The 25983-nt window shown below is 43.3% G+C and overlaps 1 protein-coding gene across 1 annotated transcript in view; it reads right to left on the reverse strand.

The window, feature by feature from the left end:
- Positions 1-11684: 11684 nt before the first annotated feature.
- The window catches only part of LOC126282369 (sodium channel protein Nach-like), a 49952-nt gene continuing 35653 nt past the window's right edge, over positions 11685-25983 (reverse strand). The window contains exons 6-7 of the mRNA XM_049982028.1: positions 12093-12204; positions 11685-11870 (exon numbers count right to left, since the gene is read on the reverse strand). Of these exons, the coding sequence (XP_049837985.1) occupies positions 11685-11870; positions 12093-12204 (298 nt within the window). The remainder of the gene's footprint in view (positions 11871-12092; positions 12205-25983) is intronic.

Raw genomic sequence — 25983 nt, forward strand, 5'->3', positions numbered from 1 at the left:
GTGGACCTCGGAGTATTGGATTCAGTAAAGGATTCCGAAACGGAATGCCCAACACTTCTCGCTTCAACTACTATTCTGCGTTCACTGTTTGTTAATTCCCGTCGTGCAGCCATAATCACGTTGGAAATCTTTCCACATGAATCATTTGAGTAGAAAGGACAGCTTTACCAGTGCACTGCCCTGTTATACTTTGTGTACGCGATACTACCCCTGCCTGTGAGTGTGTGCATGTCGCTATCCCACGACTTTTGTCACCTCAGCGTACAGCGACGTCTACGGCTACACTGTATATGGCAAGACAGTGTTGACAGTTTAACGTCGGCGACCTCTAATTGTAGAGTAAAGCTTGTATATCATATATGTCAAATCACAAGCCCAGGAGGAGGCAACATTGTTGTTAACCGTCTTATGGATTTTATAAAGTGTTCAGACACGTGACTACAGAAAACTTTTTATGCATCCCTTGGCTAAAGAACATGGTATTACCTGGCTAGAGGCCGCTACTGAATGGATCTCGTGTTTGTTGTCTGAGAAAGATGACTTGTGTCTTTCTTTTCAGCTGCGTTATGGAATATACACTCCTGGAAATTGAAATAAGAACACCGTGAATTCATTGTCCCAGGAAGGGGAAACTTTATTGACACATTCCTGGGGTCAGATACATCACATGATCACACTGACAGAACCACAGGCACATAAACACAGGCAACAGAGCATGCACAATGTCGGCACTAGTACAGTGTATATCCACCTTTCGCAGCAATGCAGGCTGATATTCTCCCATGGAGACGATCGTAGAGATGCTGGATGTAGTCCTGTGGAACGGCTTGCCATGCCATTTCCACCTGGCGTCTCAGATGGACCAGCGTTCGTGCTGGACGTGCGGACCGCGTGAGACGACGCTTCATCCAATCCCAAACATGCTCAACGGGGGACAGATCCGGAGATCTTGCTGGCCAGGGTAGTTGACTTACACCTTCTAGAGCACTTTGGGTGGCACGGGATACATGCGGACGTGCATTGTCCTGTTGGAACAGCAAGTTCCCTTGCCGGTCTAGGAATGGTAGAACGATGGGTTCGATGACGGTTGGATGTACCGTGCACTATTCAGTGTCCCCTCGACAATAACCAGAGGTGTACGGCCAGTGTAGGAGATCGCTCCCCACACCATGATGCCGGGTGTTGGCCCTGTGTGCCTCGGTCGTATGTAGTCCTGATTGTGGCGCTCACCTGCACGGAGCCAAACACGCATACGACCATCATTTGCACCAAGGCAGAAGCGACTCTCATCGCTGAAGACGACACGTCTCCATTCGTCCCTCCATTCACGCCTGTCGCGACACCACTGGAGGCGGGCTGCATGATGTTGGGGCGTGAGCGGAAGACGGCCTATCGGTGTGCGGGACTGTGGCCCAGCTTCATGGAGACGGTTGCGAATGGTCCTCGCCGATACCCCAGGAGCAACAGTGTCCCTAATTTGCTGGGAAGTGGCAGTGCGGTCCCCTACGGCACTGCGTAGGATCCTACGGTCTTGGCGTGCATCCGTGCGTCGCTGTGGTCCGCTCCCAAGTTGACGGGCACGTGCACCTTCCGCCGACCACTGGCGACAACATCCATGTACTGTGGAGATCTCACGCCCCACGTGTTGAGCAATTCGGCGGTACGTCCACCCGGCCTCCCGCATGCCCACTATACGCCCTCGCTCAATGTCCGTCAACTGCACATACGGTTCACGTCCACGCTGTCGCGGCATGCTACCAGTGTTAAAGACTGCAATGGAGCTTCGTATGCCACGGCAAACTGGCTGAGACTAACGGCGGCGGTGCACAAATGCTGCGCAACTAGCGCCATTCGACGGCCAACACCGCGGTTCCTGGTGTGTCCCTGTGCCGTGCGTGTGATCATTGCTTGTACAGCCCTCTCGCAGTGTCCGGAGCAAGTATGGTGGGTCTGACACACCGGTGTCAATGTGTTCTTTTTTCCATTTCCAGGAGTGTAATTATATCACTTCGGCAGTTATTGGTATGCTCTTGCCACTATTGTCACAGTGGTCACGTTGTTCCGTTTCTGCTTTCCCTGTATTACGACGTCGATGTCTTGGTGTCTGGAAACCGTCTGCCTCATGCTGTTACACTGCAATGTAGAGACATTTACAGCCTTTTTTTTTTTTTTTTAAAGCTTTGCTTGTTGAGGTCCTAACATGGACGATATTATTGTGGGCTTGACATGAAGCGTACATTCCGGCTGAGGCAACATCATGAACTGGTAGAATCTCCAATGTCATTTGCGCTTTTGATCCACAAATTTTTTAGAACACTACCACATCCAGCCGGCCAGAGTGACCGAGCGGTTGTAGGCGCTACAGTCTGAAACCGCGCGACCGCTTCGGTCGTAGGTTCAAATCCTGCCTCGAGCATGTATGTGTGTTACGTCCTTAGGTTAGTTAGGTTTAAGTAGTTCTAAGTTTTAGGGGACTGATGACCTCAGATGTTAAGTCCCATAGTGCTCAGAGCCACTACCACATCCACATTTGCGTCTGCATATCTGTGCGTTATAGAGAATAGCACACTTTAATACCTGTTGTGGCTTTTGTGTACCATTTGTAACACTGGAGGGTGGTCATAAGAAGTCTTGCATTAGTTGTTAGGCGTATTATGATGGCACTTAGTGAATCTTTGTAGCAATTTTGCTTATATTGTAATAAACGTGCACTTCACCGAATTAAACAGGCAGTTTAGATACGATGATATTTAATTTGTACTTGAAAATTGTGAAATATCTCGCAATATATGGTAAACCATTCTTCCGATATATCGACTATGACATTGTCTTTGGAAATTTCAAATCTCTTTCTGTTACTGGCTTTGGTCGTGTATTTACAAGCAGTAGGCCTAGATATTCTTCTATTGTCTAAGTAATATTTTAGTCCTAAAACACATTATTCTTATCATATTTCCCTATGCAGACAATTATGTTGATCGTATATGTTGTTGAGGGTATAGTTGGTTTGAGGGTTTTATTTTCGGAGCCATATTTTCCGAAAATCCAACTGTACAGTTTGAATACACAGTTTACGCTCTGCTGACGTACTCGTATTTTTTAGATCATTCTGAGCATTAATATGTACTGGAAAACTGCAGTGTATAAAGCTTCTAGAGAGCCTTCTGACTGCAGTCAGAGCACATTTACATAGCCTTGAATGGGCCTGTACACATTTGTAATAATAGCAATATCTGGCAATGAAAAGCTTCGTTTATAGTTTTCTCTTGTGAATAATTGGTTGAATTATCTTTGTCTCTCCCAAAATACAGCTTTTGAAACTATTATTAGGCGCTGAAATCTGCGATTTCTTTTACACTGCAGATGAGTATGACATTACCTCAATCGATTTGAGTCTTACAGAGTTTTTTTCATGTATTAACAAAAAATTAAACTGGAAACATGCTACTTTTTTCGCTACCTCAGAAATATTTGCTTGGAACCTGTGTTGTGAGAAGACCTAATTAGTTACATTTAATCTGTCCATCTGCCTGCTTAGCTAACACTCATTGTTCTGTTATTATAAATCAGTTCAGCGTAGTTTTGCGACATCGAAATTTCAGTCCTACCTTATAAAAGTCACCTGTTATTAGGCAATGAACTCTGCCTTTAAGGTACACAATTTAGTATTTTGGCACTGATTTAATAAATATATGTTTATGTAGAAATTAACTCGTGCTTTCTTTTTTACACTTATTCGTCCTGCTGATGTATTTTGCAGACATTTTATAATTTTTTCCGTATCTTAGATGTGGAAAAAGTAATTAAATTGCAACACTGTTGCGTTTTTTATCCCTGCATCAATATATTGGCGACAGTAGGAAATCATGGTCTAAAGATCTAACTTCCCGTCAACTAGCTATATAAATATCGCATTTTTCATGGTGCTGACGTATTTTGCAGACGTTTTACAATTTTTTAAGCGTCTTAGGTGTGGAAAATAGTTAAGGTAACAGCTGTGTTGCGTTTTTTTTAAACGTGCAGCAATCTAGTAGTGGTAGTACGAAATCATAGTTCAGAGAACGAACTTCTTTGTTTTACCATGCAGCCATCCTCTGGTGGCGCAAAGCACCCGCTCTGTTCAATCTAGCGATCTGCTGGTGAAAGAAGCACGTAAACGTGACAGTGGACTTTCTTTTCTACGTTTTCAGAGCTTGTGAGATTGTATTTAAGCTCATTCTCAACAAATACAAATTTATATTTCATTATTGATATTTTATAACCAAATTTTGGTTTTTATTATTTGTAGAGAAATATGCTTTTACTGGTTCCAATGTTCGATGCCGAATGATACACTACTGGCTATTAAAACTGCTACAACAAGAAGAAATGCAGATGATAAACGGGTATTCATTGGACAAATATATTATACTATAACTGACATGTGATTACATTTTCACGCAATATGGATGCACAGACCTGATAAATCAGTACCCAGAACAACCGCCTCTGGCCGTAATAACGATTTTGATACGCCTGGGCATTGAGTCAAACAGAGATTGGATGCCGTGTACAGGTACAGTTGCTCATGCAACTTCAACGCGATACCACAGTTCATCAAGAGTAGTGACTGGCGTATTGTGACGAGCCAGTTGCTCGGCCACCATTGACCAGACGTTTTCAATTGATGAGAGATCTAGAGAATATGCTGGCCAGGGCAGCAGTCGAATATTTTCTCTGTCCAGAAAGGACCGTACAGGACCTGCAACATGCGGTCGTGCATTATCTTGCTGAAATGTAGGTTTTCGCAGGGATCGAATGAAGGGTAGAGCCACGAGTCGTAGCACATCTGAAATGGAACGTCCACTGTCCAAAGTGCAGTCAATGCGGACAATAGGTGACCGAGAGGTGTAACCAACGGCACCTCATACCATCAGGTCGGGTGATACGCCAGTATGGCGATGACGAATACACGCTTCCAATGTGCGTTCACCGCGATGTCGCCAAACACGGATGCGACCATCTTGATGCAGTAAACAGAACCTGGAGTCATCCGAAAAAATGACGTTTTGCCATTCGTGCACCCCGGTTCGTCGTTGAGTACACCATCGCAGGCACTCCTGTCTGTGATGCAGCTTCAAGGGGAACCGCAGCCAAGGTCTCCGAGCTGATAGTCCATGCAGCTACAAACGTCGTCAACTAATAGTGAAGATGGTTGTTGACTTGTAAACGTCCCCATCTGTTGACTCACGGATTGGGGCGTGGTGTACGATCCGTTGCAGCCATACGAATAAGATGCCTGTGATCTCGACTGCTAGTGATACAAGGCCGTTGGGATCCAGCACGGCGTTCCGTATTACCCTCCTGAACCCACCGATTCCATATTCTGCTAACAACCAACGCGAGCAGCAATGTCGCGATACGAGAAACCGCAATCGCGGTAGGCTACAATCCGACTTTTATCAAAAGTCGGAAACGTGATGGTACGCATTTCTCCTCCTTACACGAGGCATCATAACAACGTTTCACCAGGCAACGCCGGTCAACTGCTGTTTGTGTATGAGAAATCGGTTGGAAACTTTCCTCATGTCAGCACGTTGTAGGTGTCGCCACAGGTGCTAACCTTGTGTGAATGCTCCGAAAAGCTAATCATTTGCATATCACATCTTCTGCCTGTCGATTAAATTGCGCGTCTATAGCACGTCATCTTCTTGGTGTAGCAATTTTAATGGCGAGTAGTGTATATAACTCCAAATCAAAGTTACCAAATGCGTCTTGTTGTGGGCACTCCGCTAAGCTTGCGTACGTTTTTGTACGTCATGTCCTTGCGCGTGATCGTTTTATTGTCTTCGTAGCCGGCGCCTCCGCCGTTACGGTCACGTTCCGCCGCGCTCAACTGCCTTTAATTCGTCGCAGCCGCCGCCTCCGCCGCCGCTGCCGCCCCTGCTCCGCCGCCACAGTCTACTCGCCGCCGCCGCCGCCGCCGCCGCCGCTGCCTCCGTCTTCACTGGCGCCGCTGTCCTCCTCTGCTGTCTTCACATCGCGCCAGACTCTCCGCCGCTGGTAATTATCGTCGACCTACTGTTCCCTGTTTCCTTTGACGCATGACAGACACTCCGTGATTTGCACCACCTCCTCCTCTGCTCCCACTATCACCATGCGGAGCATTCCATCTGGCCCACCGCCGTGTGTCCAACCTCCCCTTCCAACAGTGTCGCCACTATTTGCAGTAGCTTCTTTTGCCTACCCTGCCCTTCCGACGTCTTCTAACGCATCCTTTGCTTATCCCCTACTTCCAACTGTTCCCACACAAATCACACCTCCTGCAACTCCTGCCAAAATAGCTCGCCGAAATACTGTCGCAGTGCGCGAAACCACATTATCATCGACACGTGACCGAACATACCCTACATCTGCACGGATACTCTACAAATCACATTTAAGTACCTGGCAGAGGATTAATCGAACCACATTCTCAGTAATTCTCTATTATTCCAGTCTCGTATTGCGCGGGAAGAAAACCAACACTTATATTTTTCGTGCGAGATCTGATGCCCTTAATTTATTATGATGATCGTTTCTCACTATGTAGGGCGGAGTTAACAAAATATTTCCACATTCGGAGTAAAAAATTTGTGATACAAATTTCGTGAGAAGATTCTGCCCCAACGAAAAACGCTTGTATTTTAATGATATCCAACACGAATCCTATATCGTTTCAGTGACACACCCTCTCCCTTATTTCGCTATAGTACGAAACGTGCTCCCTTTCTTTGAACTTTCTCGATGTTCTCCATCAAACCTATCTGGTAAGAATCCCATATCGCACAGCCGTGTTCTAAAAGAGGACATACAAGCATAGTGCAGATAGTCTCTTTAGTAGAGCTGTTACATATTCTAAGTGTCTTGCCAATAAACGTAGTCTTTGTTTAGCTTTCCCCACAACATTTCCTATGTATTCCTTCCAATTTAAGTTGTTCCTAATTCTAAGCCCTAGGTATTTAGCTGAATGTAGACTTAACTGAATTTAGATTTGACTGTTTTATCGTGTAACTGAAGTTTACCGAATTCCTTTTAACACTCTTGTGGATCACCGTACACTTTTCGTTATTTAGGAACAACTGCCAATTTTCTAACCTTACAGGTATATTTTCTAAATCGTTTTGCAATTTGTTTTGATCTTATGATGACTTTAGCAAACGGTCTATAACACTACCTTGCCTGGAATCACTTCTGTTTTACTCGATCACCTTCTGTCAATTACTGCAAACTGTGACCTCTCTGACAGGAAACCACGAATCCTGTCACATAACTGAGACGATATTCCATAAGCACCCAATTTCACTACAAGTAGCTTGTGTGATACAATGCCAAAAGTCTTCTGGAAATCTAGAAATACGGAATCAATTTGAAACCTTTGTCAGTAGCACTCAACACTTCATGTGAGTTTTCTAAATTCGTGTTGATTGTGTGTCAATAGACCGTTCTCTTCGTATGATTCATAATGTTCGAACGCAATATGTGCTCCAAAATCCTGATGCATGTCGACTTTAATGTTATGGGCCTGCAATTTAATGTATTACGCCTACTATCTTTCTTGAATATTGGTGTGACCCCTCGAGCTTTAAAGTCTTTGGGTACGGATCTTTCGTCGATCGAACGCTTGTATATGGTAGTTGAGTATGGAGCTATTGCATCAGCATATACTGAAAGGAATCTAATAGGTGAACAGACTGGACCGGAAGACTTGCTATTGTCAAGTGATTTAAGTTGTTTCACTACTCAGAGGATACCTACTTCTAAATTACTCATGTTGGCAGCTGTTCTTGATTAGAATGCTGGAATATTTACATCGTCTTCGTTTGCGAAGAAATTTAGAAAGGCCGTGTTTGGTAAATCTGCTTTGGCAGCACTGTCGTTTATAGTATTTCCTTTTCTGTCACGCAGAGAAGAAATTGATTGTGTCTTGTCGCTAGCATAATTCACATACAATCCGAATCTCTTCGGATTTTCAGTCAGGTTTCCAGACAAAGTTTTGTTGTGGAAACTATTATAAGCATCTCGCATTGAAGTCCGGACTGAATTAGAACTCCTCTAAAAAGATCGCCGATCTTGGAGACATTGTGTCCGTTTAAATTTGGCATATTTTTTTTCGTTGTTTCTGCAACAGTCTTCTGACGCGTTTTGTGTACCAAGGAGGATAAGCCCCGTACTTTGTTAACTTATTTGGTATAAAGCTCTCAGTCGATGCCGATACTACACTCCTGGAAATTGAAATAAGAACACCGTGAATTCATTGTCCCAGGAAGGGGAAACTTTATTGACACATTCCTGGGGACAGATACATCACATGATCACACTGACAGAACCACAGGCACATAGACACAGGCAACAGAGCATGCACAATGTCGGCACTAGTACAGTGTATATCCACCTTTCACAGCAATGCACGCTGCTATTCTCCCATGGAGACGATCGTAGAGATGCTGGATGTAGTCCTGTGGAACGGCTTGCCATGCCATTTCCACCTGACGCCTCAGTTGGACCAGCGTTCGTGCTGGACGTGCAGACCGCGTGAGACGACGCTTCATCCAGTCCCAAACATGCTCAATGGGGGACAGATCCCTAGATCTTGCTGGCCAGCGTAGTTGACTTACACCTTCTAGAGCACGTTGGGTGGCACGGGATACATGCGGACGGGCATTGTCCTGTTGGAACAGCAAGTTCCCTTGCCGGTCTAGGAATGGTAGAACGATGGGTTCGATGACGGTTTGGATGTACCGTGCACTATTTAGTGTCCCCTCGACGATCGCCAGAGGTGTACGGCCAGTGTAGGAGATCGCTCCCCACACCATGATGCCGGGTGTTGGCCCTGTGTGCCTCAGTCGCATGCAGTCCTGATTGTGGCGCTCACCTGCACGGCGCCAAACACGCATACGACCATCATTGGCACCAAGGCAGAAGCGACTCTCATCGCTGAAGACGACACGTCTCCATTCGTCCCTCCATTCACGCCTGTCGCGACACCACTGGAGGCGGGCTGCACGATGTTGGGGCGTGAGCGGAAGACGGCCTAACGGTGTGCGGGACCGTAGCCCAGCTTCATGGAGACGGTTGCGAATGGTCCTCGCCGATACCCCAGGAGCAACAGTGTCCCTAATTTGCTGGGAAGTGGCGGTGCGGTCCCCTACGCCACTGCGTAGGATCCTACGGTCTTGGCGTGCATCCGTGCGTCGCTGCGGTCCGGGCCCAGGTCGACGGGCACGTGCACCTTCCGCCGACCACTGGCGACAACATCGATGTACTGTGGAGACCTCACGCCCCACGTGTTGAGCAATTCGGCGGTACGTCCACCCGGCCTCCCGCATGCCCACTATACGCCCTCGCTCAAAGTCCGTCAACTGCACATACGGTTCACGTCCACGCTGTCGCGGCATGCTACCAGTGTTAAAGACTGCGATGGAGCTCCGTATGCCACGGCAAACTGGCTGACACTGACGGCGGCGGTGCACAAATGCTGCGCAGCTAGCGCCATTCGACGGCCAACACCGCGGTTCCAGGTGTGTCCGCTGTGCCGTGCGTGTGATCATTGCTTGTACAGCCCTCTCGCAGTGTCCGGAGCAAGTATGGTGGGTCTGACACACCGGTGTCAATGTGTTCTTTTTTCCGTTTCCAGGAGTGTATTTCTTTGAATTCAAGCCACATCTGGTCTACACTTACATTGTTAATTTGGAAGGCGTCAAGTGAATTTTTATACGATTTTGTGAGTAGGTATATTTTTCGTTTATTTTTGAAGGATGTGGGTGTTACAATATTTAATCTCGCTACGACAACCCTGTGTTGTTCACTAATCCCTGTATCCATTATGATTCTTATTATTAGCTTAGGATTACTTGTTGGTAAGAAGTCATGTGTGTTTGCACAACCGTTTACTATTCGCGTCGGCTCATGAAATAACTGTTTTTCAGAGAATGAATTTAGTACAATTTCGGATTTAAACATGCATTTTCGCAAACATATTGAGGGTAAATTAAATTCACTATCAACTATAATTGTATAAAATTGTGTGAGTCAGGTACTTGGTTGAGATTAAACTCGAGTTTTCTCTGAACCTTTCAGCAACTGTATCATCTGAATTAGGACATCGGTAAAAGGATCCAATTATTATTTTATTCCGGTTATTAATAATGACCTCTGCCCATACCATCTCACAGGAACTATCTACTTCAATTTTGGGACAAGATAAACTACTTTTAACAGCAACAAACACGACATAGCCAACTGTGTCCTTTCGGAACACAATTAGATTTTCCGCAAAAATTTCGGCTGAGCTTATCTCTGGCTTCAGCCAGTTTTCAGCAACCATAACGGTTTGAATATGAGTGCTTTGTATTAGTGGTTGTAACTCTGGTACTTTCCTAGCACAGTACGACAATTTACAACTGTTATACCGATGGTTCCTGTATCTACATTCTTCCTGTGTTCGGCCTGCACCATTTGAGTCTGAAGCCCTTTGTGTGTTTTCCTGAAATCCTCAAACCTAAGAAAACCACCCACTCCACGCCACACAGCTCCTGTTGCGCTCATAGCCGCCTCCTGCCCGTAGTGGATTGCTGGTCTATTCAGTGGAACCCGAATCCCAATCACTCCATGGCGCAAGACTAGGAATATGTAGCCTACAAGGTCGCAGAACCGTCTGAGCCTCTGATCAGACCCTCCACTCGGCTCTTCACCAGAGGTCCACGAGCTTCCCTCTTGAGGATTCTTTCCCAGCTCATCACATTCCAGTCTTTCCTCACTCATTTTTAACACCTCCAAACCGTCTACTTCATCCACAAACTCGACTCCAATAATCCTATCGTTTCCTCTCTACTTTCCAATCCTCATATGCAGCTACATCTTTACTAACACATTCCTCCAATCCTCCACTTACACGCCCTCCATATGCTCTCCCAAGGAAACTTTAACCATTTCCTCCTCTCAGATCGTGTATTCTGTTCCGACATTTACCCATCCTACCAGATATATGTCCACCTCACCCAGTCCATCTTATTAGGGATTCCTCCGCCTCCCCTCTCCACATAACCTTACCTCCTCTTTTTCCCTTCTACCGTTCTTTCCCCACCTCATTTACCCAACAACTGTTAGTGTCACCGGCTCCCACCTCTACTTCACCCCTCTTCTGTCCAACAGCCATCCTATCACTGCAGTGCACCAGTCCTTCATCGTTATACCACCACATTCCTATTCTATTCACTGGCCAACCTTTCCCCATTCAACAACTGAATTCCTATCCCGTGGCATGGTCTTCCAATTTCTACTGATAGAAAAGTGCTTCTTTTACAAGTTAGCGATTCGGCAACATGTTTTAAACGTGGGATTCCTGTATTTGATTTTCATCTTACCTATATTATTACTGTTTTTTAAAAACCAGTGCAAAAGTCATCCTTTGTGTATCTCAAAACTTCCATTTTATTTTCTCCCATTTAAAGGGTTTTAAAGCCAGTGTACGCATCTCCGTTACCTGTTTCTTGTTTTTTCATCTACTTTACTATTTTATAGTCCATTGACTGAACAGTGGGTCGCCTGTACCACGGACAGCCCATTTCTCTGCTGATATGGGACGCGGGGGATGTAATAACAATAAAGGAAAAAAATAGCAATTTGACTGATGAGCCAGTTATTAAAGGAACTTTTGAAAGTCGCTAATGTAGAAATAGTTGTAGAGCAGAGCGAGGAGCATTCAGTGCTGGGGATGTTTCAATCAAAATTAGCAGAACTGTGTGGGGCTGGCAGGGTCCTTCCTTCCCTCCCCTCCCCATCTTGACCTTGGCATCTGCGGTTCCCAATATGACCTTGGAAATAAGGAAGTGCTGCTGCTGCTGCTGCTGCTGCCAGTGAAATATGACATGCGCTATAGTGTCAACAGTAATACGACACCACTTTGATGCTTATGTCAGCAATTTTCTGCCTAGTATGCCTACTGCGACGCCACTATAACGTACCCTACAGTTTGCACTCATATCCTGATCACACTCTTAATAACAACTCCCAGCAATAACTTAATCATTACACAGTAAATTTGTGACAATGTAGCTGGCAGTTACACTCACCACAGGCCAATCAGTCGTTGTAATTTTCTTAAATTTTACTACCAGTCTTGGATCCTTAGTTGTTCCATTCGAAGTCATATCAATGGCTGTGCTTGGCCGTCGTCCATCTTTCCTGAAAAATAATTGAGGAACTTTATTTGCATTTTTGAAAGTTTAAGTTATGAAAAGTGCATAATACACAGTAATGTAATTGGTAATTGTTGTACGACCCTGTATGGTATCCATAATAAGCCTGAATGCCATTCCACCGAGTGTGATGTCCATAATAGGCAATCAGTGAGTCACTGTGCATGACAAGAATTATTTTTTTTTGAAATCTGAGAAGACGTCTTACGCTGATGACTAGTAGTACAATGTGGTCAAAACTTGTTACATTTTTCACTAAACTATATATCAGCTGCGACAGAACCATAAAATTAAATTTGTATATCGAAACCGAATAAACTCTTGCGAAAGGATTTTGCAGTTTTTTCTGATAATAACGAGGTTATTGAAGGCAGCAGGAGGCAGATCTCGTAGTACGGCAGTATAATGCCACTGGAGAGTAAGAACTGATTCCTCCTCGTACACACAACGCGGGCCGTTTTAGGGCAGAGTGCTGTGGGTGTATGGTAGTGGGTAACCTGACACTTCTCAATTTGAAGGTATACGTTGCTAGGATACGTCAAACGTTTCCATCGGTAAAAATGAGGTATAACGATACCTGCTGCTGAAAGACAGTGCTCTGGTAGCTAGAACCAAAGCAGTATACTCTCTGGGTAGCTCAAGACAATTTCTTGTACCACCAGAAGTAAGATACACCACATGTGGCAGAAATCGCTTGTGCATCCGATATTTCGAAGTAAGCCCGCTCTAGTTAGCTGATAAATACTTAGTACTCGTCATGACAAATATGTCGCACTGAGATAGTGAGGTCTTATCTGAAGCGATGTTCGTTTGTCTCCACTAATAGATTTTTGGCTACCAAGACACGGGGTCAAATTATGTAGCTTGAGAACTAATTCTTTTACTCGAAGCAAAGTATTTGATACAGTGACTGTGGGTGAGAAGTTAAAACTATGTTGCACACAGGAATCTGAACTCGGGCCCCTGTCTGCAGCAAAGAATTTTGATATATGAGCGTGTTACTTGGACAACTCCAGGCTTTAACTTTTCACGAACTCCTCGCATTTCCAACCAAATTCTTAGTTTCTTATATTCGCACATGTCAAGAGGATGTAATGTTTAATCAAAATCTGAACAAAAGCATTGACAGGCATAATCAAAATGAGCCGTACTAAAGCGCGATATAACTTCAGTCTGACAATCTGTTCTGCTCTCTAATTGAGTCCCACTACAAAAAATAGTATTTCTTCGCAGATTCGCACTTCTCATCAACGCATTTGATGTGCCAAATGTATCGCAGCAGGGAAAAGACTAATACATTTGAACGCAATACGGGTAAGGCCATCTGGGCCAGACCTCCTTTCTGCGTAACAGTACGAATATACTCCATACATTACAGGCCACCGTTGAAGGGTATACTCCGTCTTGGGGTAAAACTAGCACCACCAATATGAAATGTTCTAGCAAACTAACTGAGGTGATTTGAACAGTAAATAGTCGTGCCACGTAGCAGTAAATCATTTCCCAATTCAGTGCTGCACAAGAACTAATGAACAGGCACACTATCGGGAATGAACTATATACTACGCTGGGTGAAATCAGGGTGCTTTGCTTTCATTATCACCATCGTTATTACTGTAATCATCCACTAAAAATATTAGGCGAGTTTCTTTTCTGTGATTACTCAGACTGCTCATTCGGATAACTTCATTGTCTTCCCCTACCTGAAGTCGATATAGGAAAACACTATGTAATAGCCTCTTCTCTGGGACTGGACTTCGTGTATTCTTTATCTTCCATTCTGTTGTTTTCTTGCGTCTACGCTTTTCATATTTTCCCCCAAGGCTACAGCAACCACGGAACATAACAGATATGAGGCATTTATGCCTGAATTGTCATTTTAGCGAACAGTCTCAGATTTGTTTTATACAAAAGAGCCTGGTCATAAGAAAAAAGATGGAATAGGGATTTATTTTATTTTTCCATGCACTTTTCCAAACTTTGCAAAGCCCATTTAGATTATTCCACTTCGTTAAATGTTTTTCTGCTTCCATATGGTGTGTAAACTGTGGGCTGCTGAAAGGTGTGTATACAGTACGTGTGGCACACTATTACTATTTTAGTAAATATAAGTTTCTCCGAGTCAACACTCTATTTTGTAGACGACAACTTGTTAATGTGACTGTGTGGACTTCCCTGGCGTTTTAACGTAAGTTATTCTTGTTTGGTCTGCAGTCAGTTCATTCATTCATCTAGACACAATATTTTAGTGGCCCATTTGGCGCCATCGTCAGGTGAGAAAGCTTGTGGATAATTTCACGGAATAATGCATACCAAGTTTTTTTTCTTTATTGTTTTTTTTCACCACTCTTGCCCCATATTTGTTGGTTTGGGCTGTCAGCGGTACAATATCGCTATCTTCAGCCAAATTCTCTTAAATTATAAATGCATTACAACATGATTTATGGATGAAAATTCAAAATCTTTTGAAAATCTACATGAAGATCATTGTATGACGTTATTTACGTAAAATAAAATGCTGTTATTCTTAGTTTAGAATTGAAATCAAAAAGTATAATAGGTGAAGATAAAACCAAAAAACTCTTAAACACCGTCAAAAGGACGACGACATTAATTAAAAATCAGCGCTGAACTTACACAGAAAAGGGTGAAGTATCTGCACAGGGGAAAATAATGTTATCATGAGAGGAAAGAATGGGTATTCTTTAGGGTGCAAATACGTGGGCCGTTGGAATGTTTCTATGGAAAAGAAAGTAGGTGGTAGGGTGGGTAGTGGAAGACGTAAAAGGAAGAGGAGTTTGATATGTGCTCAGGCTCTTGGCATCAGGAGGTTAAGAGATGGGGAGAGATGAGGAGGAAAGAGGGCGGTGGAGCCCTCATGTGGAGTGGTATACGTGGAAAGAGCTTATAGTCAATAGGACGGACAATTATCGAAGTGGCTTTCATTGTCTGGGAGAGGGAGCTGGTTGAAAATGCAATGCTATGGGATATGGAGTCTGTGTAGGTGCAGGGATGGCGGGACGTGTTTTTGAAGGCGCGGCAGCATCCTAGGATTATGTGCAGAGGGACAGCAATGGAGTTAATGAAAACTAGTTAGCAAATAGTGGAGGTGTTCGATATGGCGGAGGTGTGTGGGAAGTTTGATGAGATGGTAGTGGATCCACGTACGGGAGGGTAAACGGATGCAGACATCAAGGTAGAGTGCATGTTTAAGAATTTTCGGCGACTGATGAAGCTTGGGAGGGGCAGATATACATGTGACATTTGCGTGGATAGGAGAGGGCGCGTAGGATCAAGTTTTGTGGCTATGGAGGATACCGGAAAGGTGTAATTAACAGCTTCTGACTATTAGTAATTTTAGTCTATCGTGGACTTTCTGTTGGATCCAGATAAGGGAGGGCAAATGGATACGGATAGCAAGGTGGATTGTAACAAAGCTTACTACGGGCAGGTACACATGTGATTATTGTATGGGAGAGGATTGGTCGGATGAAGGTTTTGTGGGTGTGGAGGTTAATGAGAGGTACAATCCACAGCTTCTGACAGTAGTTTTAGTCTAATGTGGGCTTTCTGTTGGATGGTTAATAGGATTATACCGTGAAAGGCGGCCATTTTATACGCCGTCTAAGTGGAACAGTGCGTGAACTAGAAATCGTCACTGTTGCCCCCTAACACAAGTGAACGTACCGCGCCTAAGTGGTGAAAGCCGGCAAAAGGACGAATCGTTGTCTAGTACCACTGACGCCACAATCTACCGGTCGCATAAAAGTCCATATTTTTTAATGCAACAAGAAACAGGATTCCAAATTTTACTTAAAGGACAATCCTTGCCTCTGTTTATAGTGTTGTCTGACAGTCTACTTCCGATTGGATACCCAATAGCGAGACCCAAAGGCAAACGGATACCTTCAAAGTTAGGAAGGATATTAAAAAGCGTTTTTCGTCCACAAGCCAAGGTTAGAGCGCTCCTTGGCTCGTTAAAAGATGGTCGAGGAATGAGGAAATACGGCATTCACAAAATACCTTGCCATTGTGACGAAACGTACTCGTATGTTGGCCAAATAATGCGCACCGCACGTACTACCTGAGGAATCTGCAGTGACCAAGCACTGTCTAATCAGGGGGCACAGAATGGCATTTTGTGGGACGCAATCTCATCTGCATCTCACTATTGTGTTTGTATATTAAAAGAATCAAATAAAATTAGACTAACAGACAACATTACCTATAGAGACAAGCAATCCTGTTGGCAGAACGTCCGCAACTCAGCATTATAGGAGAGGTTGAAAATAACGCTTCAGTTGTAAATTACTTTATTTTCACACGACCGGTTTCGGACTGTTATAAGCCCATCCCCAGGTGTCGTACTGAAAATAGCAAACGACGGGAGATAATATTCACACGCCGCAACACACATAAGAAACAAGAAACAATGTTTTCCTAAGAAGTTTTAAAACTTAAAAAAAAATTCAAAACAGCGAGTTTGTCTAGGTGCCGTGAAACCTATGTCAATGCGCAGGTGGCACCAAACAGAACTACGGGCGACTGCCTGGGTAGGGAATATACAAAAATGATATCACGACAGTCTCCGAGCCGGCGGGTGTGGCCGTGCGGTTCTAGGCGCTTCAGTCTGGAACCGTGTGGCCGCTACCGTCGCAGGTTCGAATCTGCCTCGGGCATGGACGTGTGATGTCCTTAGGTTAGTTAGGTTTAAGTAGTTCTAAGTTCTAGGGGACTGATGACCACGGATGTTGAGTCCCATAGCGCTCTGAGCCATTTTTTGAACAGTCCCCGAGCGCCGCGTGTCCCAGGCGCAGTGTGCTGCCTATGAGCGCAGAACAGGGAGTAGCGGATGCGAACGACGAGGCAATTAGGTAAACAAGAGTGGCAAAAGTGCTGCCGTCTGTTGACGGGGCTACTAGCCCTGCCATTCACAATTTCAATTTAGTGGTTTACGTTTAAGATGAAGACAAAACAAAATGGGGCCCTTAGGAACATGGCTGCCAAGGGGGGGGGGGGGGGGGGGGAGGGAAAGGAAGTCAGTTTGCACTCTGTGTGCATTCTGGGGGGAGTCATTCCGGATGTGGAAAGGGTGCTTCCGGATGCAGGGTGCAGAGTGCAGCCAACTGTAGGTGGTGGCTCATGTCGGTACCAATGACGTGAGTCGCTTTGGATCGGAGCAGATTCTGTCTGATTTCGGGCGGCTAGCGGAAATGGCAAAGACTGCCAGCCTTGCTTCCGATATTAAGACGGAGCTCACCATCTGCAGCATCGTCGATAGAACCGACTGTGGTCCTTTGGTGCAGAGCCGAGTGGAGGGTCTGACTCAGAAACTCAGAGGGTTCTGTGACCGTGTAGGCTGCCGATTCTTTGACTTGTGCCATCGGGTAGTGGGTTTCCGGGTTCCGCTTAATAGGCCAGGAGTCCACTACACACAAGAGGTGGCTACACGGATAGCGGGGGCTGTGTGGAAGGGACTGGGAGGTTTTTTTAGGCTAGAGGGTCTCAGGGAACCACAGAAAGGGCGTCCGTCAGAAAGTGGGTGGGTAAAACACAGCAAGGCAATTGTAGAAACGATTGGTACTGTAGTTGTAAATTGTCGTAGCTGTGTTGGGAAAGAACCAGAGCTCCAAGCCCTAATACAAAGCACTGAAGCTCAGTACAGAGAGCTGGCTAAAGCCGGAAATAAGTTCAGCCGAAATTTTTTCAAACGATCTAACAGTGTTAAGAAAGGATAGATTAAATACACTAGGTGGTGGAGTATTTATTGCTGTCAGAGATAGTTTGTTTTGTAGCAAAATAGAAGTAGATAGTTCATGTGAAATAGTATGGCTAGAGGTTATACCTGACAATCGGATTAAACTATTAATTGGATCGTTTTACCGACCTCCCGACTCAGAAGACATAGTTGCTGAACAGGTCATAGAAAACTTGAGTCTCATTTCAAATAAGTACCGCGCTCATACAATTACAGACGGTGGTGACTTCAATCTACCCTCGATATGCTGGAAAAATTATATGTTTAAAGCCGGCGGCAGGCATAAAACATCATTCGAAATTGTACTGAATGCTTTCTCAGAAAATTATTTTGAACAATTAGTTCCTGAGGCTACTCGAAGCGTAAATAGTTGCGAAAGCATACTTGACCTTTTACCAACAAATAATCCTGGACCAATAGTGAGCCTTGTGACTAATACAGGGATTAGCGACCACAAGGCAGTTGTTGCTAGGCTGAATACCGTAACACCTACAACCATCAAAAAGAAACACAAAGTATATCTATTTAAAAGAGCTGATAAAAATGCTCCTAACGCCTTTTTAAGAGACAGTCTTCACACCTTCCAATCGGATCATGTTAGTGTAGAAAAATTGTGGAATGTTTTTAAAGAGATAATATCAACAGCAATTGAGAGATTTATACAATATAAATTAATAAGTGATGGTACTGATCCCCCATGGTACACAAAATGGGTCAGATCGTTGTTGCAGAAGCTACGAAAAAAAGCATGCCAATCTTAAAAGAACGCAAAATCCCGAAGATTGGCAAAGTTTTACAGAAGTTCGAAATATGGCGCGTACTTCAATATGAAATGCTTTTAATAACTTCAGCAACGAAATTCTGTCTCGAAATCTGGCACAAAACCCAAAGAGATTCTGGTCATACAAAAAACACACCAGTGGCAAGACACAATCAATACCTTTACTACGCGATAACAACGGTGAAGTCACTTACGAGAGTGCCACTAAAGCATAGTTATTAAACACGGTGTTCCGAAATTCCTTCACCAAAGAAGACGAAGTAAATATTCCCGAATTCCAATCAAGAACAACAGCCAAGATGAGAAACATAGAAGTAGATATCCTCGGTGTAACGAAGCAGCTAAAATCACTTAATAAAGGCAAGGCCTCCGGTCCAGATTGTATACCAGTCAGGTTCCTCTCAGAGTATGCTGATAAAACAGCTCCATATTTAGCAATTATATATAGCCACTCCCTGACAGAAAGATCCGTACCTAAAGATTGGCAAATTGCTCAAGTCACACCAATACCCAAAAAGGGAAGTAGGAGTAATCTGCTGAATTACAGGCCTATGTCACTAACGTCGATTTGCAGTAGGGTTTTAGAACATATACTGTATTCGAACATTATGAAGTACCTCGAAGAAAACGATTTATTCACATATAATCAGCACGGATTCAGAAAATATCGTTCTTGTGAAGCACCACTAGCTCTTTATACTCATGAAGTAATAAGTGCTATCGACAGGGGATGTCAAATTGGTTCCATATTTTTAGATTTCCAGAAGGCTTTCGACACCGTTCCTCACAAGCGTCTTCTAATTAAACAGCGTTCTTACAGAGTCTCGTCTCAGTTGTGCGACTGGATGCGTGATTTCCTGTCAGAAAGTTCACAGTTCACAGTTCGTAGTAATAGACGGGAAGTCATCAGAAAACAGAAGTAATATTCGGCGTTCCACAGGGAAGTGTTATAGGCCCTCTGTTGTTCCTGATCTATATTAACGATATAGGAGACAATCTGAGTAGCCGTCTTAGATTGTTTGCAGATGATGCTGTCATTTACCGTCTTGTTAAGTCATCAGATGATCAAAACGACTTGCAAAATGACTTAGATAAGATATCTGTATGGTGCGAAAAGTATCGATTGACCCTGAATAAAGCAAATCACACAAATCTGAGGGTTGTAAATTCAACTAAATACTTAGGGATTACAATTATAAATAACCTAAATTGGAACGATCACTTAGATAATATTGTGGGTAGAGCAAACCAAAGGCTGCGATTCATTGGCAGAACGCTTAGAAGGTGCAAGAGGTCTACCAAAGAGACTGCTTACACTACGTTTGTCCACCCTATCCTGGTGTACTGCTGTGCGGTGTGGGATCCGCATCAGGTGGGACTGACGCCGGATGACATCGAAAAAGTACAAAGAAGGGCAGCTCGTTTAGTATTATCGCGAAATAGGGGAGATAGTGTCACAGACATGATACGTGAATTAGGGTGGCAATCATTAAAACAGAGGCGTTTTTCGTTGCGACGGGATCTTCTCATGAAATGTCAATCACCAGTTTTCTCCTTCCATTGTGAAAACATTCTGTAGGCACCGACCTACATGCGAAGAAATGATCACGATAAAATAAGAGAAATCGGGGTCCGCACGGAAAAATTTAAGTACTCCTTTTTCCCGCGTGCCGTTCGAGAGTGGAACGGTAAATAGACAGAATGAAGGTGGTTCATTGAATCCTCTGCCAGGCACTTGATTGTGAATAGCAGAGTAATCACGTAGATGTAGATGAGAAGGTGGCTGATCATAGGCAGACTACTAAAGGTACTAAGATTAATAGTATCAAGAGTTTTGGACAAACCTCTCCCAAGACCACATTACCCAATCAGGACTCGAAGAGGGAATGATGCGCTCTTTGCCACCAGGCGCCCGAAGAAAAGAGCAACAAGTATTGCACCTTTTACAATCGTCAAGTTTGCCAAAGTGTGGTGTGTGAAGATTGTTTAGAAGAGAACCTGGGTGAATATTCAACACAAATGAAGAACAGTGTACCAGATCATATATAAAGTTCATTATATGTTGCTAATTTTTCATGCCATATGTGTTCACCTTACAGAAATCTGTTACTCTATCGTATTATTTCTAAGACAATAAAGTAGTTTGAATTTTTGTTTTTCATTTCACATCACTTTCATCAAGTGTTACATTAACTTGTTTCACTTTTATGATTTACTCTGACTTTTTTTCATCTTATTTTTTATTTTCTAATATAAGCAAATATGAAATATATAATAAATATTTGTGACTAAAATAAAATAAATTAATTTCACCGCTAAGCCAAATCGTTATCATTTTAGAACGCACAACATAATTTATGATACAAAGCACTTATGGATTTTAATCTGGGAAATGACAAAACCTAGAAATAATAGCGGCACTGCTGCAGATAAAATGCATTTCATTATTTACAGCAGTACAACCCAGTACGCGCCGTTAAGCTAAGAGCACACCACGCCCCTATCAAGATATTCCACTTGAGGGGACTGCCGCGCTGCTCAGAGAGCCTTATCTGGTCCACTGCCGTTATCTGTGGTAAAGTCCCCGCAAAGTCGCAACTCCGTCTGAGGGTTAAGGGCTAGACACGGACAGTGTTGTTCTTCTCACAGAGCTATACATTCTGAGATAGTACTTCTCACTGAACAAATTAAAAAGGACTACATAGTTCATTTTTCGTGTTAAAATACTACCAACAAACTTTTAAACTAATAAATTAGAAGCAAGATTTTACTACCTACAAAACTGTGTGACCATTAGGAACAAACCCAGTGTGCATATTTATAAGAACTTTTTTTCTACATGGAATGTTTTAGCTAGGGATGGGCTGACCACATTCAGTTGTAACCCTAGCCTTTGCTTGGAAACTTGTGCAATGAGAACCACTAAAAATTAAATTTTTCTTATAGTCACCAAGAGCATTTGCCTGCTTTTTCTTATCTGATAGGGCCTAGAAAAAGAAATAAAATGTATTCTTAGTTAGTTAAAAAAATTCTTAAGATGAGGAAGAAATATTTAGCTACAGGATAAATAAAACTATGTAGCGAGTGCTAGCAAGTGTCAGAACTGGAGCCTGTACTGCACTACAGTGAACTAACGGAGTGGCTTCAGTCTTCTGATCCGACACAGTTCGGAACTGGAACCTGAACTGAACTAAATGAACTAACAGAACAGTTTCAATTTTACAATCCTTCACAGTTCACACAGTTCGAAGCTGGGCCAGAACGGAACTAAGTGAACTAACGGAAATGTTTGGTCTTTCAATAAGATTCAGTTCATACATTTCACCGTCAAGAGTTCAGCACTACAGTCACTTAGGTCCTGGGAGGTAGGATGTACTTAGTATAAAAACAGGGGAGATTCGTGCATCTGCATTCTCAGTTCCAGAACGTATGAAAATTAGCAGTAAAATAAAGATAGTTCACTGAAAGAATGGCTTCTTCAAACAGTTACTTTCCTAGAGTAGTTCATTTGAACTAATTCATTTATGAACTACACATCACTACTTAAAATGATAAGTTATTTACAATATTTGGGTACTGAAAAAATAATCATAATATTTAAAAATGTTACAGCAGCGATTAATTTCATGAATGTTTTAATGTCATGCACCAATGTAGGTCTGTAAATGTTACCTTTAACTGTAAATAACCTTTGTTTTACAGAACAAAATACTCCAAATAACATAAAGTTTACTGGTTACCAGTTTCGACCACTGTTCTGATCATGAGACAGCTTATCGATGAAGAGAGTAACTTGAATATACTTAGAGAAATGTAAACAATAAGTACAAAAAAATAAACACAGAACATCTACAAAAACGTAGAAGAAAGACAGCTATGTCCATAGGAGTCTGCCAAAACTGGAGAGGAGCAGCCCGCCCGCCCTCCCCCTCCTCCCTCTAGTATACACATGACCAGTGTTGCATGACATGCAGTTTAAATTGCTTAAATAGGGAAAGCTCCTCCTACCGTCTCCAGCATTACATCATGTGCCAGCCAGTGACCGTAAAACACTTTAAATCAAGTCTAAATACAATTATGTGTGTACAATATTTACGTCCAGATCATAGGGGTAGCTAGTAACATTTTCTATGTGTTCCTTCCAATTTAAGTTGTTCGTAACCGTTATACCTAGAAATTCAGTTGAATTTACGGCCTTTAGATTTGACCGATTTATCGTGTAACCGAAGTTTAACGAATTCCTTTTAGCACTCTTATGGATCACCTCACACTTTTCGTTATTTAGGGTCAATTGCCAATTTTCGCAATATTCAGATATCTTTTCTAAATCGTTTTGCAATTTGTTTTGATCTTCTGATGACTTTGCTAGAAGGTAAACGACAGCATCACCTGCAAACAATCTAAGACGGCTGCGCAGTTGTCCCCCAAATCGTTTATATAAATAAAGAACAGCAAAGGGCCTATAACGTTACATTGGGGAACGCCAGAAATCACTTCTGTTTTACTCGATGACTTTCCGTCAATTACAACGAACTGTTACCTCTCTCACAGGAAGTCACAAATCCAGTCACATAACTGAGGCGATATTCCCTAAGCACGCAATTTCACTACGAGCCGCTTGTGTGGTACAGTGTCAAAAGCCTTCCGGAAATCGAGAACTACGGAATCAATCTGAAATCCCTTGCCAATAGCACTCAACACTTCAGGCGAATAAAAAGCCTGTTGTGTTTCACAAGAACGATGTTTTCTAAACTCATGCTGACTTTGTCGTCAATAGACCGTTTTCTTCAAGGTAATTCATAATGTTCGAACACAATATATGTTCCAGAATCCTGGTGCATATCGACGTTAATAATATGGACCTGTAATTAGGTGACTACTCCTACTACCTTTCTTGAATACTGGTGTCCTGTGCAACTTTCCAGTCTCAGGGTATGGATCTTTCGTCGAGCGAACTGTTGTACACGACTGTTAAATGTGAAGCTAATGCATCAGCATACTCCGAAAGGAACCTAATTGGTATACAGTCTGGACCAGAAGACTTGCTTTTATTAAGTGATTTAAGTTACTTCACTACTCCGAGGATATTTACTTTTCCGTTATTCATGTTGGCTGCTGTTCTCGATTCTAATTCTGGAATATTTATCTCGTCTTCTTTTATGAAGGCATTTTGGAAGGCTGTGTTTAGTAACTCAGCTTTGGCACCACTGCCGTCGATAGTATCTCCATTGCTATGGCGCAGAGAATGCATTAATTGTTTCTTGCCGCTAACATACCTTACATACGACCGGAAACTCTTTGGATTTTCTGCCAGGTTTCGAGCCAAAGTTTCGTTGTGGAAACCGTTGCAAGCATATCGCTAAATTTCGAGCTTCTGTAAAAGAATGCCAGTCTTGGGAATTTTGGGTCTGTTTAAAATTTGCATGTTTGTTTCGTTGTTTCTGTAACAGTGCTCTGAGCCGTTTTGTATACCAAGGAGAATCAGCTTCGTACTTTGTTAATTTATTTGGTATAAATATTTCAGTTGCTACCGATACTATTTCTTCGAATTCAAGCCACATCTGGCTGCACTTATATTATTAATTTGGAAGGAACGGAGATAGTCTCTCAGGAAGGCGCCAAGTGATTTTTTATCGGCTTTTTTTTGAATAGATATATTTTTCGTTTATTTTTGGAGGATTTGGGGGTTACAATATTCAGTCTTGCTACGACAACCCTGTGTTCACTAATCCCTGTATCCGTTGTGACGCTCGTTATTAACTCAGGATTATTTGTTGCTAAGAAATGAATTGTATTTTCACAACCGATTACTATTCACGTCGGCTCATGAACTATCTGCTCGGAATAATTTCCAGAGAATGCTTTTAACACAATTTCGGATGATGTTTTATGCGTACCTCCGGAATTAAACATGTATTTTCGCCAACATATCTAGGGTAATTTAAAGTCACCACCAACTATAATCAAATGAGCCGGGTACTGTTTGAAATTAAAGTTTTATTTGAAGTTTTCAGCAACTTCATCATCTGAATTGGAAAGTCGGAAGAAGGATCCAATTATTATGTTATTCCGGTTGCCAACAATGACCTCTGCCGATACTAACTCACAGGAACTATCCACTTCAATATCGCGACAAGATAAACTACTTCCAACAGAAACAAACACGCCACCGCCAACCGTGTTTATCCTATGCTTTCGGAACACAGTTAGGTTCTTCTGCTGAGCTTATCTCGGGCTGACTATGACAATCTGGGCATAAGTGCTTTCTATTAGCGCTTGGAGCTCTGGTACTTTCCGATCACAGCTACAACAATTTACAGCTGTTATACCGATAGTTCCTGTACCTAGGTTCTTCCTGTGTTCGGCCTGCAGCCTTTGTGACTGAAGCCCTTCTTTTGTTTTCCTGAGACCCTCTAACCTAAAACCCACCCATTCCACGCCACACCGCCCCTGATACCCGTGTAGCCGCCTCCTGCGTATAGTAGACACCTGGCCTATTCGGCGGAACCCGAAACGCAACCACCCTTTGGTGCAAGTAGAAGAATGTGTAGCCTGTTACGGTCGCAGAACCGTCTGCGCCTCTGATTCAGACCCTCCTCTCGGCTCTGTACCAGAGGTCCGCAGTAGGTCCTGTCGACTATGCTGCAAATGGTCAGCTTTGCTTTCATCTTGCAAGCAAGACTGGCAGCCTTTACCACTTCTGTTAGCCACTCGAAACCAGAGAGAACATTTTCTGATCCAAAGTGACACACATCATTGGTACCGACGTGAGCAACGGCTGTAGCCGCAATCTCGGTTTATAAGATCCTCCCTGCTGCGAATTTCGATAGCTTACCTTATAACACTATCCCAATGTTCAGCAAGGCTTGGGCCCCGGAATTGAATGTAATTAAGAAGACTCTCGGCAAGAAGTACGAACTAGCGACCAGGACAGACGTAGCAAGCCCACTGCTGCTGCTGCTTCTCATCTATTATTTTCCCCTCTTTGGGGAAGTGTGAGGGGGAGTTTGTAGCCTTACGGCTTTTACTCCCCTGTGTACTTGTGTGTGTGATTATGTCTGTACTTTTTGGTGTCTGTGAAATGTGATGATTGTTCTGTGTGTGTCTGGTACTTTGGTATCTTTGGCGAGATGATTATTGTTATATGGGTAGGGACAGGATTAGGGATTGGTTATTGGGATTTTCTCTTCGACTTAATCGTCGAAGATCGTTATAGGGCGCTTGTG

This window comes from Schistocerca gregaria, chromosome 7 (assembly GCF_023897955.1).
Source record: "Schistocerca gregaria isolate iqSchGreg1 chromosome 7, iqSchGreg1.2, whole genome shotgun sequence".
NCBI lineage: Eukaryota > Metazoa > Arthropoda > Insecta > Orthoptera > Acrididae > Schistocerca > Schistocerca gregaria.